The sequence below is a fragment of the Oncorhynchus masou genome, chromosome 16, assembly GCF_036934945.1.
Source record: "Oncorhynchus masou masou isolate Uvic2021 chromosome 16, UVic_Omas_1.1, whole genome shotgun sequence".
Lineage (NCBI taxonomy): Eukaryota > Metazoa > Chordata > Actinopteri > Salmoniformes > Salmonidae > Oncorhynchus > Oncorhynchus masou.
The window spans coordinates 7,141,050-7,164,770 of record NC_088227.1 but is presented as its reverse complement, the minus strand read 5'-3'; the positions used below and the strand labels follow the sequence as shown (position 1 = coordinate 7,164,770).

General features: G+C 42.2%; 1 protein-coding gene across 1 annotated transcript in view; it reads right to left on the bottom strand.

The window, feature by feature from the left end:
- LOC135557385 (protein sel-1 homolog 1-like) overlaps window positions 1-23,721 on the bottom strand; it is a 56,390-nt gene that overhangs the window by 18,748 nt on the left and 13,921 nt on the right. The window contains exons 4-13 of the mRNA XM_064990609.1: window positions 18,143-18,310; window positions 17,534-17,639; window positions 6,136-6,298; window positions 5,754-5,807; window positions 5,558-5,617; window positions 5,351-5,432; window positions 4,885-5,039; window positions 4,350-4,406; window positions 4,157-4,225; window positions 3,325-3,402 (exon numbers count right to left, since the gene is read on the bottom strand). Of these exons, the coding sequence (XP_064846681.1) occupies window positions 3,325-3,402; window positions 4,157-4,225; window positions 4,350-4,406; window positions 4,885-5,039; window positions 5,351-5,432; window positions 5,558-5,617; window positions 5,754-5,807; window positions 6,136-6,298; window positions 17,534-17,639; window positions 18,143-18,310 (992 nt within the window). The remainder of the gene's footprint in view (window positions 1-3,324; window positions 3,403-4,156; window positions 4,226-4,349; window positions 4,407-4,884; window positions 5,040-5,350; window positions 5,433-5,557; window positions 5,618-5,753; window positions 5,808-6,135; window positions 6,299-17,533; window positions 17,640-18,142; window positions 18,311-23,721) is intronic.

Below are 23,721 nucleotides of genomic sequence, written 5' to 3'. Positions count from 1 at the left end.
TCGATAAACTTACACAAACGCTTGGATTGCTTTCGCTGTAAAGCATAATTTCAAAATCTGAGACGACAGGTGGATTAACAAAAGGCTAAACTGTGTTTTGTAATATTGCACTTGTGATTTCATGAATATGAATATTTTTTTGTAATGTTATTTGACTGTGGCGCTATGCTATTCAGGTGTTGCCGACGAAAATGATCCCGCTAACGGGATGGGTAGCGCCAAGAAGTTAAACAATTTAAAGGCAATGTTACTAAATACTAATTGAGTGTATGTAAACTTCTGACCCACTCGGAATGTGATGAAAGAAATAAAAGCTGAAATAAATCATTCTCTCTACTATTATTCTGACATTTCACGTTCTTAAAATAAAGTGGTGATCTTAACCTCTCTAGGGTACGTTGGATGGTAGCGTCCCACATGTCAACAGCCAGTGAAACTGCAGGGCGCCAAATTCAAAACAACAGAAATTCCATAATTAAAATTCCTCAAATATATATGTATTTTACACCATTGTAAAGATACGCTTTATTGTAAATCCAGCCACAGTGTCCGATTTCAAAAAGGCTTTACGACGAAAGCAAACCAAACGATTATGTTAGGTCAGAGCCAAGTCACAGAAAAACACAGCCATTTTTCCAGCCAAAGAGAGGAGTCACAAAAAGCAGAAATATAGATAAAATTAATCACTAACCTTAAATGATCTTCATCAAATGACACTCATAGGACTTCATGTTACACAATACATGTATGTTTTGTTTGGTAAAGTTCATATTTATATCCAAAAATCTGAGTTTACATTGGCGCGTTAATTTCAGCAGTTCCAAAACATGCGGTGATTTTGCAGAGTGCCACATCAATTTACAGAAATACTCATAATAAACATTGATAAATGATACAAGTGTTATTTACAGTGGTATTCAGACCTCTGACTCATTCCCCTCTCATTCTGCCCCACTTCACAGTAGAAGCCTCAAACAACGTTCTAAAGACTGTTGGCATCTAGTGGAAGCCTTATGAAGTTCAACATGACCCCATAGACACTATGTATTTGATAGGGCAAGAGTCGAAAAACTACAAACATCAGATTTCCCACTTCCTGGTTGGATTTTTCTCAGGTCTTTGCCTGCCATATGAGTTCTGTTATACTCAAAGACATCATTCAAACAGTTTTAGAAACTTCAGAGTGTTTTCTATCCAAATATGCATATTCTAGCTTTTATGGCTGAGTAGCAAGCAGTTTAATTTGGGCAAGCTTTTCATCCAAAATTCCCAATGCTGCCCCCTACCCTAGAGAAGTTAACTGACCTAAAACAGGGAATTCTTACTTGGATTAAATGTCAGGAATTGTGAAAAACTGAGTTTGAATGTATTTGGCTAAAGTGTATGTAAACTTCCAAATTCAACTGTAACTGATCGATCCTGAAAAACCATGTGGTCATTGAAAAGCAATGTGTAGGAATGTTTCTGTCCCAGCAGTTTTTGACCACTATGAACACTCTTTTATTGGTAATTCGTACAGGCATACAGTGCCTTGCAAAAGTATTCGGCCCCCTTGAACTTTGCGACCTTTTGCCACATTTCAGGCTTCAAACATAAAGATATAAAACTGTATTTTTTTGTGAAGAATCAACAACAAGTGGGACACAATCATGAAGTGGAACAACATTTATTGGATATTTCAAACTTTTTTAACAAATCAAAAATTGGGCGTGCAAAATTATTCAGCCCCCTTAAGTTAATACTTTGTAGCGCCACCTTTTGCTGCGATTACAGCTTTAAGTCGCTTGGGGTATGTCTCTATCAGTTTTGCACATCGAGAGACTGAAATTTTTTCCCATTCCTCCTTGCAAAACAGCTCAAGCTCAGTGAGGTTGGATGGAGAGCATTTGTGAACAGCAGTTTTCAGTTCTTTCCACAGATTCTCGATTGGATTCAGGTCTGGACTTCTAACACTTGGATTCTAACACCTGGATATGTTTATTTTTGAACCATTCCATTGTAGATTTTGCTTTATGTTTTGGATCATTGTCTTGTTGGAAGACAAATCTCCGTCCCAGTCTCAGGTCTTTTGCAGACTCCATCAGGTTTTCTTCCAGAATGGTCCTGTATTTGGCTCCATCCATCTTCCCATCAATTTTAACCATCTTCCCTGTCCCTGCTGAAGAAAAGCAGGCCCAAACCATGATACTGCCACCACCATGTTTGACAGTGGATATGGTGTGTTCAGGGTGATGAGCTGTGTTGCTTTTACGCCAAACATAAAGTTTTGCATTGTTGCCAAAAAGTTCAATTTTGGTTTCATCTGACCAGAGCACCTTCTTCCACATGTTTGCTGTGTCTCCCAGGTGGCTTGTGGCAAACTTTAAACGACACTTTTTATGGATATCTTTAAGAAATGGCTTTCTTCTTGCCACTCTTCCATAAAGGCCAGATTTGTGCAATATATGACTGATTGTTGTCCTATGGACAGAGTCTCCCACCTCAGCTGTAGATCTCGGCAGTTCATCCAGAGTGATCATGGGCCTCTTGGCTGCATTTCTGATCAGTCTTCTCCTTGTATGAGCTGAAAGTTTAGAGGGACGGCCAGGTCTTGGTAGATTTGCAGTGGTCTGATACTCCTTCCATTTCAATATTATCGCTTGCACAGTGCTCCTTGGGATGTTTAAAGCTTGGGAAATCTTTTTGTATCCAAATCCGGCCTTAAACTTCTTCACAACAGTATCTCGGACCTGCCTGGTGTGTTCCTTGTTCTTCATGATGCTCTCTGCGCTTTTAACGGACCTCTGAGACTATCACAGTGCAGGTGCATTTATACGGAGACTTGATTACACACAGGTGGATTGTATTTCTCATAATTAGTCATTTAGGTCAACATTGGCTCATTCAGAGATCCTCACTGAACTTCTGGAGAGAGTTTGCTGTACTGAAAGTAAAGGGGCTGAATAATTTTACACGCCCAATTTTTCAGTTTTTGATTTGTTAAAAAAGTTTGAAATATCCAATAAATGTTGTTCCACTTCATGATTGTGTCCCACTTGTTGTTGATTCTTCACAAAAAAATACAGTTTTATATCTTTATGTTTGAAGCCTGAAATGTGGCAAAAGGTCAAAGTTCAAGGGGCCGAATACTTTCGCAAGGCACTGTATGTACAGGCACTGTGGCCTATGTATAAGATACCCAAAGAAGTGAATAGTTTGATAAAAGGACATATTAAGAAAACACAGTTATACAGATATCATTATGGATTTATAACAATCCATGGTTGGACCATAGAAATATGATGTCCACACTAGTGATTCTATTTCTAAGATTTGGACACTCACCAGGTCAGAGGCCTTCTTGAAGTACTGCAGTGCCGTCTCATTGTTCTGAGACAAGTACTCACTGCCATCTGAGTACATCTGACAGAGAGAGAGACCGAGAGTGAGCGAGAGACAGAGAGCGAGTGAGCGAGAGACAGAGAGCGAGTGAGCGAGAGACAGAGAGCGAGCGAAAGACAGAGAGCGAGCGAGCGAGCAACAGAGAGATCGAGCGAGAGACAGAAAGCGAGCGAGAGACAGAGAGAGCGAGCGAGAGACAGAGAGCGAGCGAGAGACAGAGAGCGAGCGAGAGACAGAGAGAGCGAGAGACAGAGAGAGCGAGAGAGCGAGCGAGAGACAGAGAGAGCGAGAGACAGAGAGAGCGAGCGAGAGACAGAGAGAGCGAGCGAGAGACAGAGAGAGCGAGCGAGAGACAGAGAGAGCGAGCGAGAGACAGAGAGAGCGAGCGAGAGACAGAGAGAGCGAGCGAGACAGAGAGCGACAGAGCGAGTGTGAGACAGAGAGCGAGTGAGAGACAGAGCGAATGAGTGAGAGACAGAGAGAGCGAGCGAGAGACAGAGAGAGCGAGCGAGAGACAGAGAGAGCGAGCGACAGAGAGAGCGAGAGACAGAGAGCGAGTGACAGAGAGCGAGTGACAGAGAGAGCAAGCGAGAGACAGAGAGAGCAAGCGAGCGAGCGACAGAATGAGGGACAGAGAGGAAAATAGAATAAAGAGAAGAGGAGAGAAGGGAGCATGAGGAGAAACCACTGGAAAGTAACACAGCCACAGAGTAAGGGTTGCGTTATTTATTTCTACACAGTGCTACAGGCCTATAAGATCATGTAATAATCTTACCTTCCCAAGGAAGGCCATGGCGTGTGTGTTCCCCGCATTCGCTGCCTGGTTGAAGTAATCATACGCCCGCTGTCGACAAACAAACATTTCATTTGTGACCAACTCCACACAACAACTGCACATTGCATACAAGAGTGAGCAAGACATAGAGCTAGTGTTTGAATAATTTGAAAATGGGTTAGCGAAAGTTTACCTGGTGGTTCTGCTCCACCCCCCGACCACCGTGCAGATGCAGCTGGCCCAGTCCCACCTGTTGTGGACAAAGGGCCATGGCACGAAACATGACGAATGAGTCCCAAATGGCGCCATATTCCCTATATAGTACACTACTTTTGACCAGAATCCACCCTTTCAACCATTACACCTTACTGATTATCATACTATAGCCGTGCAAGCGCCAGAGAAACTTGAAAACGAATAGACTCAGAAAGTGATTTGATTACTTCCTTTAACTCCTGCAAGTGCGAGGAAGTGTATAATTGGTATAATGCCCCAAATTCATCATTTATGGAATTTTCCACTTTCCCTGACTGTCTAGCTTTAACTTTGATGATTGTTAGTTCTCAAAGATTACATTATGAAACAAATACGTAAAGGTTTTTATCTTTTCTACATACTTTCAACATAGTTTTAGTGCTTCACGTTCACACTGATTGCTTTTTTCCATCGCAAAGATTTCCTATTCAAAGAAGATCACTAAGAGCAGTGTGCCCCATCTGAACCCTAACCTGGGCCTGGACATCTCCCTTCTCAGCCAGGAACTGGTAGTACTGGATCAGGTCTTCCTCCAGCATGCCGCTGGTAGAGCCTGGGTTCTCCACTTCGTCCAGCAGACGTACCCTCTGCACCGCACTGCCTCCCGTCAGGGACACGTCACTGGCCACTGGAGAGTGGGTGACAGAAAGACAATGTTTCTGCCATAAATTGCTCTGTGAATAAAATAGATTTTTTTGAACACAGTTGAGTTGCAGCCTTTGCTTTTGTTTTATCAGTTTGCGTAGAATCTACGGATTTTTCTATAAAAAGGTCAGCACCTACAAATATGCAATAGACACTTCGCAACAAGAACATCTACTTTTCAAACTCTACTGCACATGCTCGTTCAGATACAGGTGTTCTCCATTCAAAACACTGACAAACTGTCATCTGAGATAGTGAAAGTGTTCAATTGGTTGGCAGCAGGTGGCTTCTTACCATGATTGGCCACCAGTCTGTAGTGCGTCAGTGCTGATTCACAGCTCTGGGGCACACCCACCCCACCCCAGTATCGGTATCCCTAAAGAGAGAATGGTAGCAAAGGGAGAAAAGGTCAATCATCATACAGTATATATCCATAAGAGAGAAACAATACACATTATAAGGCTTCTCTATTCAAATCTTCAAAAAGCAGAAGTAGCTCACCAGAATCATATGAGCCACCAGGTTTCCGCCCAAAGCCCCAAAGGTGTAGTAAACCAGTGCCTGGAACAGAGTTATGCTTTACATTCCTGGTTTAGGAGGTAACTCCATATTATCTAAGAAAGCTACCTCAAAACAAATACAGCTTTTCATCAGTATATAGGGTACATGGAAAGAAGGAGAGGCTGAATGTTGGTACCTTTGCTTGACTGGAGTTCACTCCTAACCCAGCAGCGTACAAGAAACCAAGTGCCTGTTGGAAGATACCGGGTGGAGCGTTAGAATACCACACAGAGATGCATGAACATAGATTAAATAGTATATGCATACATCAACTGTTAGTTTTCGTCAGTCAACATTTCTATTCAAGTCATATACTTTAAAGCAAGTGTTATACGTAAGACCACGGACATACTGTGCTTATTTTGAAGGACATTCATCTCTGTTCATCAACGGACGACTCCCATTGAAAAACCATCAACTCAATCCGCCATTTTAAGACAAAAGCTGTCTGGCTGAAGCCCTAAGCATCAACAGAGCATGTTTAAAATGTCTACCCCGGATGCATGATGTTCCATTACCATCTGAGCTTTGGGGGAGCCCTCCAGGGACAGCTTCTCAAACAGCTCCTTGGCCTTGGGGATGTTCTGGGTCATATAGTCTCCAAACAGCATGGCGTAGGCCACCTTCTCCATGGCCTTGTGGTGGCCTTTCCAGGCCACCTTCAATAGCTTCTCATACAACCTGGTGAGGAAAAAGATGAAGATTGAGAAGTTAAAGGTGTGTGGATGTAGCCTGGGCTGGTCTAGAGGTCTAAGCCTCTCCTCTAGAACACGTGTACTAAGTACTGCTGCAAGCAAGTGTTCCAATCCAACCCACTGCAATATCTTTCCTCCTTCCTTTCTCTCTGTCGATCCTGTCCAAGATAGATAAAGATAGAAAATAAGAAAGGAGTAGGACTGCCCCGAATCGGGAAGAAGGTGACCAGATTAGTGACAAGACACACGCAGCTGTGCAAGACACACAAAGCTTTCAGAAAGGATTTCACACCCCTTTACAGCCTGAATTTAAAACTGCTTAAAAGTACATTTTGTGTCAGTGATCTACACATAATACCCCATCATGTTTTTTAAAAATTGAATATCCAAAACATACAATATACTTGCAGTGAAGCCGTTTAACAACTACACCATTCAAGTCATCCAACAGATTCCCATTCAGAGTGACACACAGAAGCATCCAGGGTCATTGCCCTGCTGACCGATCTCCCACCAGGCCAAAAAACGTGAACCCGAACCCTCCAAGATCCCCCCACAGTTCCCCAATAGCTGTCCGTCAACCATTCAAGACTCCTCCCACAGTTCCCTCCAAGAATAAAAATAAATACAATGAATTCCCACCCCCAAGAACCCCCCAATGCACCAACAACCAAGAGAATGAACCCCACCCCCAAGAACCCCCCAATGCACCAACAACCAAGAGAATGAACGAAAGAGAAAAAAGAAAGAAGAAAACAGCAAACAGCAAACAACAATGCAAAAAAACATCAATCATCAATCAAAATAAAATCATAACAGCATTGCCAAGGGTATATGTTTGTGTGCTTGTCTGGCACTATTACATGTGTGTGTGTGTTCTTGTATACATTTATTTGAATGAGGGTGTGTATATGCATGTGTACAAACACCTGCATGGCATCAGCCTCAGCCAACCCGGAATTAGCTGTAAAAACACTGCCCCTCAGTGTCATTCAAACATACTTAGTTGTATTTTGACTTTATTTTTTACTTTTATCTTTGACCATCATTCTCTCTCACACACAACAACTCCACTCAAACTTGTCTCCAATTCCATAAACCAACCCTCAGCCCATCCCATCAACAGTGGGGCAAGAAAGTATTTAGTCAGGCACCAATTGTGCAAGTTCTCCCACTTAAAAAGATGAGAGGCCTGTAAATTTCATCATAGGTACACTTCAACTACAAAATTAGGAAAAAAATCCAGAATCATATTGTAGGATTTTTTATGATTTTTTTGCAAATTAGAGGGGGAAATAAGTATTCGGTCAATAACAAAAGTTTATCTCAATACTTTGTTATATACCCTTTGTTGGCAATGACAGAGGTCAAACGTTTTCTGTAAGTTTTCACAAGGTTTTCCCACACTGTTGCTGGTATTTTGGCCCATTCCTCCATGCAGATCTCCTCTAGAGCAGTGATGTTTTGGGGCTGTTGCTGGGCAACACGGACTTTCAACTCCCTCCAAAGATTTTCTTAGGGGTTGAGATCTGGAGACTGGCTTGGCCACTCCAGGACCTTGAAATGCTTCTTACGAAGCCACTCCTTCGTTGCCCGGACGGTGTGTTTGGGATCATTGTCATGCTGAAAGACCCAGCCACGTTTCATCTTCAATGCCCTTGCTGATGGAAGGAGGTTTTCACTAAAAATCTCACGATACACAGCCCCATTCATTATTTCCTTTACACGGATCAGTCGTCCTGGTCCCTTTGCAGAAAAACAGCCCCAAAGCATGATGTTTCAACCCCCATGCTTCACAGTAGGTATGGTGTTCTTTGGATGCAACTCGGCATTCTTTGTCCTCCAAACACAACAAGTTGAGTTTTTACCAAAAAGTTATATTTTGGTTTCATCTGACCATATGACATTCTCCCAATCTTCTTCTGGATCATCCAAATAATCTCTAGCAAACTTGGTAGGCTTTGTTACTTTGGTCCCAGCACTCTGCAGATCATTCACTTGTTTGTAGGTGACCAAATACTTATTTTCCACCATAATTTGCAAATAAATTCATTAAAAATCCTACAATGTGATTTTCTGGATTTTGTTTTCTCATTTTGTCTGTCATAGTTTTAGTGTACCTATGATGAAAATTACAGGCCTCTCTCGTCTTTTTAAGTGGGAGAACTTGCACTATTGGTGGCTGACAAAATACTTTTTTGTCCCACTGTATCTCTTCTGGCCACCCACTTCGTGTTTCTACGCAACATATCTTTCAACTATGCTATGATGTTTAACAAACAATGTCAATCTATCTAATCGAATAGAATCCACAGATTGCGTGTTGAAGATAAATACTTTTACTAATAGTATTAACATAATAGTAATTGACTCACCCGATCTCTCCAGATTTCATAACAGTACTATTTCTAGGGTCAATTGTAGATCAATGTTATGCATTTTCAGCCATTCCTGAACCTGAGACCAGAAACAGGCTACCTGAAGGCAATACCAAAATAAATGGTCTATTGATTCTGTATCCTCACAACAAAATCTGCAGACCTTTTATGATTTTATGCCCCAAATATTCAACATTTTGTTGGTGGCAAGAATTCTCTATAATAATTTTAGCTGAAAAGCACGAAGTCTTGAATCTTGCGTTGTTTTATATGTTAACTCATACACCATGTACCATGGAATAGGTACATCAAAAATCTCTTCCCAACTATTTTGCAATCTGTTTGGCACAGTTGTCAACATCCTGGTCCTCAAATGAAACTGGTATACTTTCCTATTTATGCTATTTTTATTCCTCCACCAGTTTTGATCCTTTATATTGGGCAGACAGACCAGTTCCCTACCTCCTTCCACTGCCTCCCACCTCCTCCATTTTTGGGTCAATGCTGTAATTGGTTATACTCTTGGATTGAGCAGACTTTCCCATACAATTCTGATAACACCATGAAGGACATAACTCTACCATTACAATTTACAATATCATTTAAGAACAAAACACCCTTTTCAAACATCTTTCCCATGAATACAGGTATTTTATCAACCAGCACATTTGAGTTCAGCCATAATATTTGTTCTATCTTTTCAGGGGAATGAAATTGTAGACAGCTCTGAGTTTGAGTTTATTTTATTTTTACAGGGACAGTGCACATTAATCAACGTTTCAGTAAAAGTGCCAGTTTTAGCCAGCTGGATAATTTTCAACCGCAGTCCCTGGACAGGTTATTAAAAACAATTACAATATAGACAATAGCAACATAGGACAAGCAAGACATAGCATACAGACAGAGCAACATAGGACAAGCAAGACGTAGCATACACACAGAGCAACATAGAACAAAAAGCAGCAAGACAAAATTCATAAAAGCAACAAAGTGTTTCCACACCTCACAAGTTACAGACAAAAGACATGGAAAGCAGCAACACACAGCTAGGGATTATGTTCACAAATCTGATTGACCTTTAGCCACGTCTTCATGTTTTTTGTGAAAGTGTGATATGTGGTGCAGTTATGTGTGTCTGAAGGCAGTGTATTCCAGACATGGGAAGCTCTCACAGAGAAAGTGGATTTACTAAAGGTGCTTTTCCTTAAGGGCACTATACAGTCACCTCTCATGGCAGACCTTGTGGATCTGCTGCCATATGTTTGGGTTTTCTGTTTAACAAAAATACTGAGTGGGGGGGAGCCAGGCCATTAAGGATCATGAACACAAGACATGCATCGGTGTATTGCACAAGATTTTCCCAACTCAGGAGCTCATGCTTTCTGAGGATGTAACAGTGATGATGGCTATTGGGCTTCCTGTCAAGCACTTTGAGAGCCTGTTTGTAGACAGACTGAATAGGTCTTAATGTTGTACAGCAAGCTTGGGCCCAACTAGTCAAGCAATATGTTAAGTGGGGGAGTATCATAGATTTGAAGTACAGATTTGCTACCCCTGTAGTCAAACAATTTCGTATAAATCGGAAATTAGCTAGGATGAATTTGGTTATTTGAATTACCTTTTTCACATGCTTTTTAAAAGAGAGGTTGGAATCAAGTATGATGCCAAGGTACTTAAAATCAGATACCACCTGGAGCGTCTCCCCTGACACATTGACATCTGGCTCAGTAGCATCAGATACCAGCTGGAGCTTCTCCCCTGACACATTGACATCTGTCTCAGTAGCATCAGATACCACCTGTAGCTTCTCCCCTGACACATAGACAGACATCTGGCTCAGTAGCATCTGTTGCCCTCTTTGTGAAGAACATTCAAACAGTTTTTTTCACATTGAGATGCAAACATGAGTCACTGAGCCACTTTGTAACCTGACCATTACAGTAATGAGTTCTTGTGCAGCTTGTTGTTTGCTCTTTCCATGCACATATATCACCACATCATCTGCATACATTTGAACTTAAAACCCAGTACAGACAAAAGGCAGATCATTAATGTACAGACTGAACAGGAGGGGCCCCAGGATTGACCCTTGGGGCACACCCACATCATAGCTAAGAGTGGGCGACAGCTCATTGCTCACTCTGACATACTGAGTTCTACCTTCAAGGTACGATTTCACCCATCTAAAGGCATCAGGGGAAAAGTTGAACTTGGACAATTTTGTGATGAGAATCTCATGGTTAACATTATCAAAAGCCTTCCTTAGGTCCAGAAACACAGCCCCAACAACGCACCCTTTGTCCATCTTGGACTTCACATTTTCCAGAAGAAAGCAGCTGGCCGTTTCTGTGGAGTGTTTCGCTCTGAAGCCAAACTGCATGGAGTGTAATATGAAGGTGCTGTTGTTGAGGTGGGCAATCAGTTGTTCTGCTACACACTTTTCAACAACCTTTGACACCACAGGTAGTATACTAATGGGCCTGCAGTTACTCACTCACGTCAGCATGGTCGCCCGATTTAAAGATGGCCTTATTATGGCCGACTTCCATACCCTTGGAAACACCCCCAGACCAATAGATGTGTTGGTGACCTTAGTAATGGGGCCAATGAGTGACTCTTCGTAGTTTGTAAGAAAGGTAGAGTCCAGCCCAAACACATCTTTGGCTTTAGAGTTCTTTAGTGAGCTAATTACCTTGTTCACCTTTGACTCAGAAACCTCCCTTATGATGAAGACAGGTTGAGCATAATTTACGAGCACTGAGCCCAAGAAACCAGTGGAGGGGTTCTGTGTCAGTACCCTGACAGTCAATAAAGTAGGAATTGAAGGCTATTGCTATTTTGACTGCATCCTGTGTTAGATTGTTATTCACCATGATTTCTAGTCTTTTTGCAGTGTTACTATGGTCTTTACCTGTTAACTTTCTTAGATTCTCCCAGATCAGTTTAGAATTTCCCTTTCCCTCACCAATTATGTAAATAAAAAAGTTTGTCTTGGCCTGTCTGATTTCTTTCATCACCTTATTTCTCAACATGGTAAACCTACGTCTGTCATGCTCTAATTTGGATCTTAGGGCTATTTTTAAAACATAATCTCGTTCTTTCATCAATTTCCAGATTTCTCCATTTAGCCAAGGAAGAGTGCTATTTTGGCCAGGTTTGGATTTGATTTTCTTTAGGAAACCATTTATTGTAGTCTGGATTGTGGATATAAAAACCTGACTATCAGCTTCCACGTCTGTATAGGAAAAGAGATCATTCCAGTTCATTCCCTTAATTGTGTTTTTAAAATAGCTTAATTCACTCTTAGGTATTCTGAGTTGATCCGGCACCTGCCGCACCACCCTGTCTTCCGTCCGCCATCTTGCCACCGCCACCTTCACAATGGTGTCTAACATCTTCAGCAAAGCTTGTTTTGAAAAAGAGAGATACTTTTTTCAAAGTATCATTTTTTTATTAATCGAAAATGAGACATGGCAATCTGCACAAAGGCAAAAAGGCCATTTTTAAACGATGGATGAGCTTTTCTTAATAATCTACTTGAGAAACATTTAGGGTTCAAGTAAAACTTTTAAATACCGTAATTTCCGGACTATAAGCCGCTACTTTATTCCCACGCTTTGAACCACGCGGTTTATACAATGACGCGGCTAATTTATGGGTTTTTCCCGCTTTCACAAGATTCATGCCGCCAAAAAACTGAGCACCGTCACATAATGTGACGTAAATCGAGTGCGCTCAAACTTCCCATCATTCTGATTACGGTAGTCATTTTGTCACCCTCATCATGGCAAAGACACGGAGAAATGCATATGATGCAGCTTTCAAGTTGAAGGCGATCGATCTGGCTGTTGGAAAAGGAAATAGAGCTGTTGCACGGGAGCTTGGCCTTAATGAGTCGATGATAAGACGTTGGAAACAGCCGCGTGAGGAACTGACTCAGTGCAAAAAGACAACAAAAGCTTTCAGAGGGAAGAAAAGCAGATGGCCTGAACTAGAAAATGAGCTTGAAGACTGGGTCAACACACAGAGAGCAGACGGCGTTTGACCTGCCTCTCACTCAGACTGTCAACAGGAAAGGCGAATCATCCGTCACGCTGAAAACAACTGGGCATGAAAAAACGCACTTCACCTGTGTTCTGAGCTGCACGGCATCGGGAGAAAAGCTTCCACCGATGCTGATTTTTAAACGCATGACGATGCCAAAAGAAAAATTCCCGAGAGGAATTGTTATGAAAGTCAACAAGAAAGGATGGATGACGGAAGGCCTAATGCATGAATGGCATACGGAGTGTTACGGCAAGCGACCGGGAGGATTCATTCACAAGAACAAGGCATTGCTCGTGTTGGACAGCATGAGGGCCCACATAACAGATTTTGTGAAAGAAGCCATCAAGAGGACAAACTCAATTCCAGCTGTGATTCCTGGGGGCACAACAAAGTATTTGCAGCCACTGGACATCAGTGTAAATCGTGCATTTATGGTGGCGCTCCGTGTTCAGTGGGAGGCTTGGATGACAAGTGGGGAGAAATCCTTCACTAAAACGGGCCGCATGCAAAGAGCCACTTATGGTCAAGTCTGCCAGTGGGTCCTGACAGCGTGGAGCATTGTCAAAAAATCCACTATCATCAACGGGTTTCGAAAGGCTGGACTGCTGCGTGTTGTTGAGGGAAGTTCAGCGGGGAATTTGCCTCCGGATGAAAGTGACGAGAGCGACAATGAAACCGATACAACATCGGATGAAGCAATTCTGAGGCTATTCAACTCCGACACCGAAGGAGATGACTTCAGTGGTTTCAGTGCACAGGAGGAGGAAGATAGTGACCAATGACTTTATTGGTAGGCTACTGTTTAATTTTTGTTACAAGCCGTGTTTCGTTAAAGCCTATTTATTTTTCTTACAAGCCGTATTTCGTTAAAGCCTATTTATTTTTGTTTACAAGCCGTGTTTCATTTAAAGGCTGTGTAAAGTTAATTTGTTTCAATGTACCGGTAGGCACCTGCGGCTTAATAGACATGTGCAGCTTATTTATGTACAAAATACATATTAAAAAAAAAAATCAGTTGGTGCGGTTTATATTCAGGTGCGCTTAATAGTCCAGAAATTACGGTAAGTGAAGTTCTTAGGGTGAGGCTTAGTGCTTTTATATTTAATAGGCTCCACACAATTCCTATTCATTATATAGATAGGCTCGTTTTATTTTGTTGGGTATAGCGGCCCAGATAAAGCGAAATATTTTTGCTCATATGATTTGAAAAACGAATCATCAGGAGTAGGCAGTGCCATAACTAAGTGACTAAACTGAGATATGACTAAGGAGTTAATCAAGGCAATGTTTCCATAAATAGACAGGTATTAATCTCTCCATAGTTGCAGGATCCTGTCTATTTTAATGTTGAAGTGGTATTAGATAAAGATCCAATACGTAATATTGTACACTTATCATAATTAGGTTTTAGTCCAGAGAGAATAGAAAAGTTATCTAGATCTTCAATGAGACATTGCAGGGATCTAACTTGAGGACTTAATATAAAACTTGAGTCATCAAAATCCATTGTAAATTCCTGGCTTCTTGGATGTTTCATAATGTTCTATTATTTCTAGTAGTTGTCGCATATTATCTCCAATGTATCGTCCATGTAAAAAATCTGTCTGAGCAGGATGAACAATACCTGGCAAAACCCTTTTAGTTCTGAGAATTTTAACATTTCGCTAGTATTTTTGCATCACAAAACTGAAATGTAAGGGGCCTCCAGTTTTTTTTAGATAGACTGGATCTTTATATTTGCCTTGTTTTAAAAATAGAGAAATCAGACCTTCCTGCTGAGTACCTGACAGACTATAGGCTTCTATAGGCTTGAGGTCAGGGCATTGTGATGGCCATACCTTGACTTTGTTGTCCTTAAGCCATTTTGCCACAACTTTGGAAGTATGTTTGGGTTCATTGTCCATTACGAAGACCCATTGAAACCAAGCTTTAACTTCCTGACTGATGTCTTGAGATGTTGCTCAATATATCCACATCATTTTCATTGTGAAGTGCATCAGTCTCTCCTGCAGCAAAGCATACCCAAAACATGATGTTGCTTCACAGTTGGGATGGTGTTCTTTGGCTTGCAAGCCTCCCCCTTCTTTCTCCAAACATAACGATTGCCAAACAGTTCTATTTTTGTTTCATCAGACTAGAGGACATTTCTACAAAAAGTATGATCTTTGTCTCCATGTGTAGTTGCAAACCGTAGTCTGGCTTTATTATGGCAGTTTTGGAGCAGTGGCTTCTTCCTTGCTGAGCGGCCTTTCAGGTTATGTCGATATAGGACTCGTTTTACTGTGGATATAGATACTTTTGTACCTGTTTCCTCCAGCATCTTCACAAGGTCCTTTGCTGTTGTTCTGGGATGGATTTGCACTTTTCGCACCAAAGTACATTCATCTCTAGGAGACAGAACGCGTCTCCTTTCTGAGCGGTATGACTCCTGCGTGGTCCTATGGTCTTTATACTTGTGTACTGTTGTTTGTACAGATGAACGTGGTACCTTCAGGCATTTGGAAATTGCTCCCAAGGATGAACCAGACTTGTGGACGTCTACAATTTCTGAGGTCATGGCTGATTTCTTTTGGTTTTCCCATGATGTCAAGCAAGGTAGGTTTGAAGTTTGAAGGTAGGCCTTGAAATGATGTCATTTTCTGGAATTTTCAAAGCTGTTTAAAGGCACAGTCAACTTAGTGTATGTAAACTTCTGACACACTGGAATTGTGATACTATGAATTATGAGTGAAATAATCTGTCTGTAAACAATTATTGGAAAAATGACTTGTGTCATGCACAAAGTAGATGTCCTAACCGACTTGCCAAAACTATAGTTTGTTAACAAGACATTTGTGGAGGGGTTGAAAAACGAGTTTTAATGACTCCAACCTAAGTGTATGTAAACCTCTGACTTCAACTGTGTGTACATTCGTGGCCAAAAGTTTTGAGAATGACACAAATAATAATTTCCACAAAGTTTGCTGCTTCAAGTGTCTTTAGATATTTTTGTCAGATGTTACTATGGAGTACTGAAGTATAATTACAAGCATTTCATAAGTGTCAAAGGCTTTTATTGACAATTACATGAAGTTATTGTAAAGAGTCAATATTTGCAGTGTTGACCCTTCATCATCAAGACCTCTGCAATTCGCCCTGGCATACTGTCAATTAACTTCTGGGCCACATCCTGACTGATGGCAGCCCATTATTGAATAATCAATGCTTGTAGTTTGTCAGAATTTGTGGGTTTTTGTTTGTCCACCTGTCCCTTGAGGATTGACCACAAGTTCTCAATGAGATTAAAGTCTGGGGAATTTCCTCGCCATGGACCCAAAATATTGATGTTTTGTTCCCCAAGCCACTTAGTTATCACCTTTGCTTTATGGCAAGGTGCTCCATCATGCTGGAAAAGGTATTGTTCATCACCAAACTGTTCCTGGATGGTTGGGGAAAGTTGCTATCGGAGGTTGTGTTGGTACCATTCTTTATTCATGGCTGTGTTCTTAGGCAAAATTGTGAGTGAGTCCACTCCCTTGGCTGAGAAGCAACCCCACACATGAATGGTCTCAGGATGCTGTTGGCATGACACAGTACTGATCTTAGCGCTCACCTTGTCTTCTCCGGACAAGCTTTTTTCCGGATGCCCCAAATATTCGGGAAGGGGATTCACCAGAGAAAATAACTTTACCCCAGTCCTCAGCAGTCCAATCCCTGTACCTTTTGCAGAATATCAGTCTGTCCTAGATGTTATTCTGGAGAGAAGTGGCTTCTTTGCTGCCCTTCTTGACACCAGGCCATCCTCCAAAAGTCTTCGCCTCACTGTGCGTGCAGATGCACTAACACCTGCCTGCTCCCATTCCTGAGCAAGCTCTGTACTGGTGGTGCCCCAATCCCGCAGCTGAATCAACTTTAGGAGACGGTCCTGGCGCTTGCTGGAATTTCTTGGGCGCCCTGAAACTTTCTTCACAACAATTCAACCGCTCTCCCTGAAGTTCTTGATGATCCGATAAATGGTTGATTTAGGTGCAATCTTACTGGCAGCAATATCCTTGCCTATGAAGCCCTTTTTGTGCAAAGCAATGATGACGGCACGTGTTTCCTTGCAGGTAACAATGGTTGACAGAGGAAGAACAATGATCTCAAGCACCACCCTCCTTTTGAGGCTTCCAGTCTGTTATTCAGACTCATATATATATATATATTTTAAACATGCATCCTGTTTGCAACAAGACACTTAAGTAATACTGCAAAAATGTGGCAAAGAAATTAACTTTTTGTCCTGAATACAAAGTGTTATGTTTGGGGCAAATCCAACACAACACATCAATGAGTACCACTTTTCATATTTTCAGGCATGGTGGAGGCTGCATCATGTTATGGGGATATTTGTCATCAACAAGGACTAGGAAGTGTTTGGGATAAAATACATGAAATACAGCTACAAAGACAGGAAAAATCTTAGAGGAAAACCTGGTGCAATCTGCTTTCCAACAAACACTGGGAGACAAATTCACCTATCAGTAGGACAAAAACCTAAAACACAAAGCCAAATATACACTGGAATTGCTTACCAAGAAGACATTGAATGTTTCCCAAAACCGGTCCTAACTTTCCCTAGCAACCTAAAGACGGTCTGTCTGCATTTTAAAAAGTGTGTTTGGTGTTGATCGCTTAAGTGGTTTAAGCGCTAAAGCAAATAATAATAAGAATAAGTGGAATGTCTAGAATTTTCTTGCTTTCAGCAGGCACACTTATGAACAGTAAAGGAGAATGTGAGAGATTAGTGTGTAGGTGAGACAAGGAAGAGAGCTCACTCTTTCTTCTGGCTCTTCCGGTTGGTTCCGTTGATCATGCGGAGGGCAGTCTGGTACTCCTTTTCGGCCTCCTCCGCTACATGCCTCTGCTCAGCCTGCTCCTCCGCTACAATACAACAGAATTTGATTTATTCACAATTTGTTTCAGCCTAATAAGTGGTGGGTGTGTCCCTCTCTATGGGGTGTGTCACTCTCCAACGCTCTAACTACTAGCCTACCTGCCGCCCCAAAAGGTCCCTAAAGCACACACATCCTTGGGTCGCTCGTCTTTTCAGTTCGCCGCAGCTAGCGACTGGAACTAAATGCAACAAACATTCAAACTGGACAGTTTTATCTTTATGGGAGAGGGACAAAAAATGTGTCTTGTTTTGACATATGCATGCTGTAAGAGGGAGGGAACGAAAAGAGACAGAATAATTGCTGTCAGCTAAGGTTCACTCAAATGATTGGTCAGTTTAGGCCAATTCCAAATTTGTTCCTCACTTAGCTTACAAGTTTTGCAATAGCTCACAAATTAAACCAATATATTCACTCACTGAATAATATTAGAATATAACAGTAACTCACTTTTGAGTTTCCACAAGGTCTGAAATGCCCATGCCGACTTACTCTCACAGAAACCCCATCTCTTGTCCCTGTCGTAGTCGTAGGTTGTGGCGCACCACAGGCGTTCGTCCCCCCGTCCATCAGTGGTACAGTCCGAGTACTCCTTCCCCAGGAAGAGAAAGGGGAACAGACAGGGCTCCCTATTGGCTGTGCCCCCATTCACCACAGGAACTGCATCAACCAAAAATCACAAATGGGAGGCGAGTTAATATGTTCAAGCAAAAACACAGACAGAAAGCAGATGGATGATGATAACCGTGTGTGTGTGTGTGTGTGTCAAACATGAGCAAAAGTACATAAAAGTAAGATCAAACACGAATCATCTAAGTTAAAAGCTATAACCATTCTTGTTAAATTCCACTGAATGATGAAAGAAACCCTACAGAACAGTGGCCAAATGATATATACCCTTCACCAGAGTATCGGTGCTACTTTCAGAGAAAACACTGGTGCATGACTTATTGCTATTTTTACTGACTTGACCAAAGCTTTTGATTTGGTAGACCATTCCATTCTTGTGGACCGGCTAAGGATTATTGGTGTCTCTTGAGGGGTCTTTGCCCTGGTTTGCCAACTACCTCTCTCAAATAGTGCAGTGTATAAAGTCAGAACAACTGCTGTCTCAGCCACTGATTTACGCTCTTCTCAATTTACATCAAGAACATAGCTCAGACAGTAGGAAGCTCTCTTATCCATTTATATGCAGATGATACAGTCTCATACTCAGCTGGCCCCTCCCCGGATTTTGTGATAAATGCTCTACAACAAAACTTTCTTAGTGTTCAGGGGCAGAATGACAGATTTTTACCTTGTCAGCTCTGGGATTCGATCTAGCAACCTTTCGGTTACTGGCCCAACGCTCTAACTACTAGCCTACCTGCCGCACCAAAAGGTCCCTAAAGCACACACATCCTTGGGTCGCCCGTCTTTTCAGTTCGCCGCAGCTAGCGACTGGAACTAAATGCAACAAACACTCAAACTGGACAGTTTTATCTCAATCTTTTCATTCAAAGACTCAATCATGGACACTATTACTGACAGTTGTTGCTGCTTTACGGGATTAATTGTTGTCTCTACCTTCTTGCCCGTTGTGCTGTTGTCTGTGCCTGTTTTTGCCCTGCTACCATGTGGTGCCGCTGTCACGTTGTGTTCAAATTAAATCAAAAGTTATGTCACATGTGCAGAACACAGCAGGAAATGCTTACATTGAAATGCTTACAGTGAAATGCTTACTTAAAAGCCCCCAACAATGCAGTTAAGAAAAATACACAAAAAATAAATAAATAAATAATTAAAGAGCAGCAATAAAATAACAATAGCGAGGCATACAGGTTGTACTAGGAACAGAGTCAATGTGCAGGGGCACCGGTTAGTCGAGGTGATTGAGGTAATATGTACATGCAGATAGCTATTAAAGTGACAATGCATAGATAATAACAGAGTAGCAGCAGCGTAAAAGGGGGGGGGGCATTTGATTAGTCTAGGGAGCCATTTGATTAGAAGTTCAGGAGTCTTATGGATTGGGGGTAGAAGCTGTTTAGAAGCCTCTTGAACCTCGACGTGGTGCTCAGGTACCGCTTGCCGTGTGGTAGCAGAGAGAACAGTCTGGCTAGGGTGGCTGGAGTCTTTTTTAGGCCTTCCTCTTGGTCTTGATCACATTGAGGGAGAGGTTGTTGTCCTTGCACCACACGGTCAGGTCTCTGACGACCTCCCTATTGGCTGTCTCATCACTGATCAGGCCTACCACTGTTGTGTCATCAGCATGGTGTTGTCATGTGTTGCTGCCATGCTATGTTGTTGTCTTCGGTCTCTCTTTATGTAGCGTTGTCTCTCTTGTCGTGATGTGTATTTTGTCCTAGTTAAATGTGTTTTCATTTCCAATGAAGGCCAACTTTTACACTGAGCTTGAGTTCAAAAAGACATCACACAGAGCAAGATCTACTCAGGCTTTCATGAAGATAGCCAACTTAAGTTAGCTTCACATTCCAGCTCAGGCTTCATCCGTACTACGAATGTGGATATTGCTCGTCCGCCTGCCCGCTAACTAACAGGCTTGTAACTGCGTGCGCATGTCGTACATTGCTAGTCAAACGCCAAACTATTATCGAGACAATGCTGAAACATCAATCCAAGGGCAAGTCAGTGCCACTTCTTAATTTGTGCCGAAATCAAAATAAAAGCATACCATCTTTGGTGCGCTTATCAATGCACAAGCACCCTTTTCCCACTCCTATCGTTCCTTCTATCTGTGGAACATCTTGTAGCATTGTGGCCATAGAAGGGTTTTTTGACTGTTAAACTCATGGGTACATTAGCAATGGCTGCCAGTCTTGACTTGAATGCGAACTGCCATCTATATATTAAACACAGTGTAGAAAAGATTAGATACACCTTCCTAATATTGTATCCAATGCTTCCCACAGTTGTGTCAAGTTGGCTGGATGTCCTTTGGGTGGTGGACCATTCTTCATACACACGGGAAACTGTTGAGCGTGAAAAACCCAGCAGTGTTGCAGTTCAGAGGGTACTGCATACAGCCCAGTATATCACTGGGGCCAAGCTTCCTGCCATCCAGGACCTCTATACCAGGCAGTGTCAGAGGAAGGCCCTAAAATTGCCAAAGCATCCAGCCACCTTAGTCATAGACTGTTCTCTCTGCGACTGCACTGCAAGCGGTACCGGAGCGCCAAGTCTCGGTCCAATCGGCTTCTTAACAGCTTCTACACCAAAGCCATAAGACTCCTGAACAGCTAATCAAATGGCTACCCGGACTATTTGCATTGTCCCACCCCCATATTTCCATGCATAGTCACTTTACATCTACATATTACCTCAACTAACCTGTGCCTCCCCACATTGACTCTGTACTGGTAGTCCCTGTATAAAGCCTCGCTACTGTTATTTCATTGTTACTCCTTAATATTTTATTTTATTTATTTATTTTTTACTTCGGTTTATTTTTGTAAATACTTTAACACATATTATTCTTCAAAATGCATTCTTGATTAAGGGCTTGTAAGTAAGCATTTCACTATAAGGTCAACACCTTTTGTATTCAGCGCATGTGACAAATAAATTTGATTTGATTCAAGTCCAGGATCCAGTTGCAGAGGAGGTGTTAAGTCCCAGAGCACCAAGGTTGTTGAATGCTGAGCTGTAGTCAATGAAAAGCATTCTCACATAGGTGTTCCTTTTGTCTAGGAGTGCAACAGAGATTGCATCATCTGTGGATCTGTTGAGGCGGTATGCAAATTTGAGTGGGTCTAGGAAGGAAGGTTACTAGGTCATTTAGGAAGGTTACCTTAGTGTTCTTGGCCACAGGGACTATGGTGGTCTGCTTGAAACATGTTGGTATTACAGACTCAGACAGCGAGAGGTTGAAAATGTTGGTGAAGACAATTGCCAGTTGGTCAGTGTATGCCCGGAGCACACGTCCTAGTAATCCATCCGGTCCTGCGTCCTTGTGAATGTTGACCTGTTTAAAAGGTCTCACATTGGCTGCGGAGAGCATGATCTCACAGTTGCCCGGAACAGCTGATGCTCTCATGTATGTTTCAGTGTTACTTGCCTCGAAGTGAGCATAGAAGTAATTTAGCTAATCTGGTAGGCTCGCGTCACTGGGCAGCTCCCGGCTGTGCTTCCTTTTGTAGTCTTTAATGGTTTGCAAGCCCTGCCACATCCGACGAGCATCAGAGCCGGTGTAGTACAATTCAATCTTAGTCCTGTATTGATGCTTTGCCTGTTTGATGGTTCGTCAGAGGGCATAGCGGGATTTGTTATAAGCTTCCAGGTTAGAGTCCCGCTAATTGAAAGCGGTAGCTCTACCCTTAACCTCGGCGTGGATGTTGCCTGTACACACGTACAGTCACTGTGGGGATGACGTCATCAATGCAATTATTGATAAAGCCAGTGACTGATGTGGTGTACTCCTCAATTCAATCAGAAGAGTCCCGGAACATATTCCAGTCTGTGCTAGCAAAACAGTCCTGTAGCTTAGAATCTGCTTCATCTGATCACTTTAATATTGACGAAGTCACTGGTGCTTCCTGCTTTAATTTGTGCTTGTAAGCAGGAATCAGGAGGATATAATTATGGTCAGATTTGCCAAATGGGGGGCGAGGGAGAGCTTTGTATGTGTGTCTCTGTGTGTGGAGTAAAATTGGTCTTGAGTTTATTTCCCCCTGTTTGCACATTTAACATACTGGTAGAAATCAGGTAAAACAAATTGAAGTTTCCCTGCATTAAAGTCCCTAGCCACTAGGAGCGCCGCCTCTGGATGAGCATTTTCCTGTTTGCTTACGGACATATACAGCTCATTGAGTGCGGTCTTTGTGCCATCATCGGTCTGTGGTGGTCAATAGACAGCTACAAAGAATATAGATGAAAACTCTCTTGGTAGATAGTGTGTTCAACAGCTTATAATGAGATACTCTACCTGAGGCGAGCAAAATCTTTTTGCTCGCCTTCCTTAATGTCATGCACCAGCTGTTGTTTACCAATACACATACACCGCCACCCCTTGTCTTACCAGAGGCTGTTCTATCGTGCCGATACAGTGTATAACCCGTCTGCTGTATGTTATTCATGTCATCGTTCAGCCACGATTCGGTGAAACATAAGATATTAGAGTTTTTAATGTCCTGTTGGTAGGATATACGTGCTTGTAGTTCGTACACTTTATTATCCAGCGATTGTACATTGGCCAATAGAACTGATGGCAAAGGCTGATGAGCCACTCGTCACCGGATCCTGAAAAGGCACCCCGATCTCCATCAGCGATACTTCCGTCTCATTTTTATTTGTTTTATTTCACCTTTATTTAACCAGGTAGGCCAGTTGAGGACAAGTTCTCATTTTCAACTGCGACCTGGCCAAGATAAAGCAAAGCAGTGCGACAAAAACAAAAGAGTTACAGTCAATAACTAAAAATAGACAAATCTATGTACAGTGTGTGCAAATGTAGGGATGTAAGGCAATAAATAGGCCATATAGGCAAAATAATTACAATTTAGCATTAACGCTGGAGTGATAGATGTGCAGATGATGATGTGAAAGTAGAGATACTGGGGTGAAAAAAGCAAGAGGTTAAGTAATATGATGGGGGTGAGGTAGTTGGGTGTGCTATTTACAGATTGGCTGTATACAGCAACAGTAATCGGAAAGCTGCTCTAACAGCTGATGCTTAGAGAGGGAGATATGGCTCCAGCGTCAGTGATTTTTGCAATTCATTCCAGTCATTGACAGTAGAGAACTGGAAGGAAAGGCGGCCAAAGGGGGTGTTGGCTTTGGGGATGACCAGTGAAATATACTTGCTGGAGAGTGTGCTACGGGTAGGTGTTGATAAGGTGACCAGTGAGCTGAGATAAGGCGGGGCTTTACCTAGCAAAGACTTATAGATGACCTGGAGCCAGTGGGTTGGGTGACGAATATGTAGTGAGGGCCAGCCAACGAGAGCATACCCGTCGCAGTGGTGGGTAGTATATGGGGCTTTGGTGACAAAACAGATGGCACTGTGATAGACTACATCCAGTTTGCTGAGTAGAGTGTTGGGGGTTATTTTGTAAATGACATCGCCGAACTCA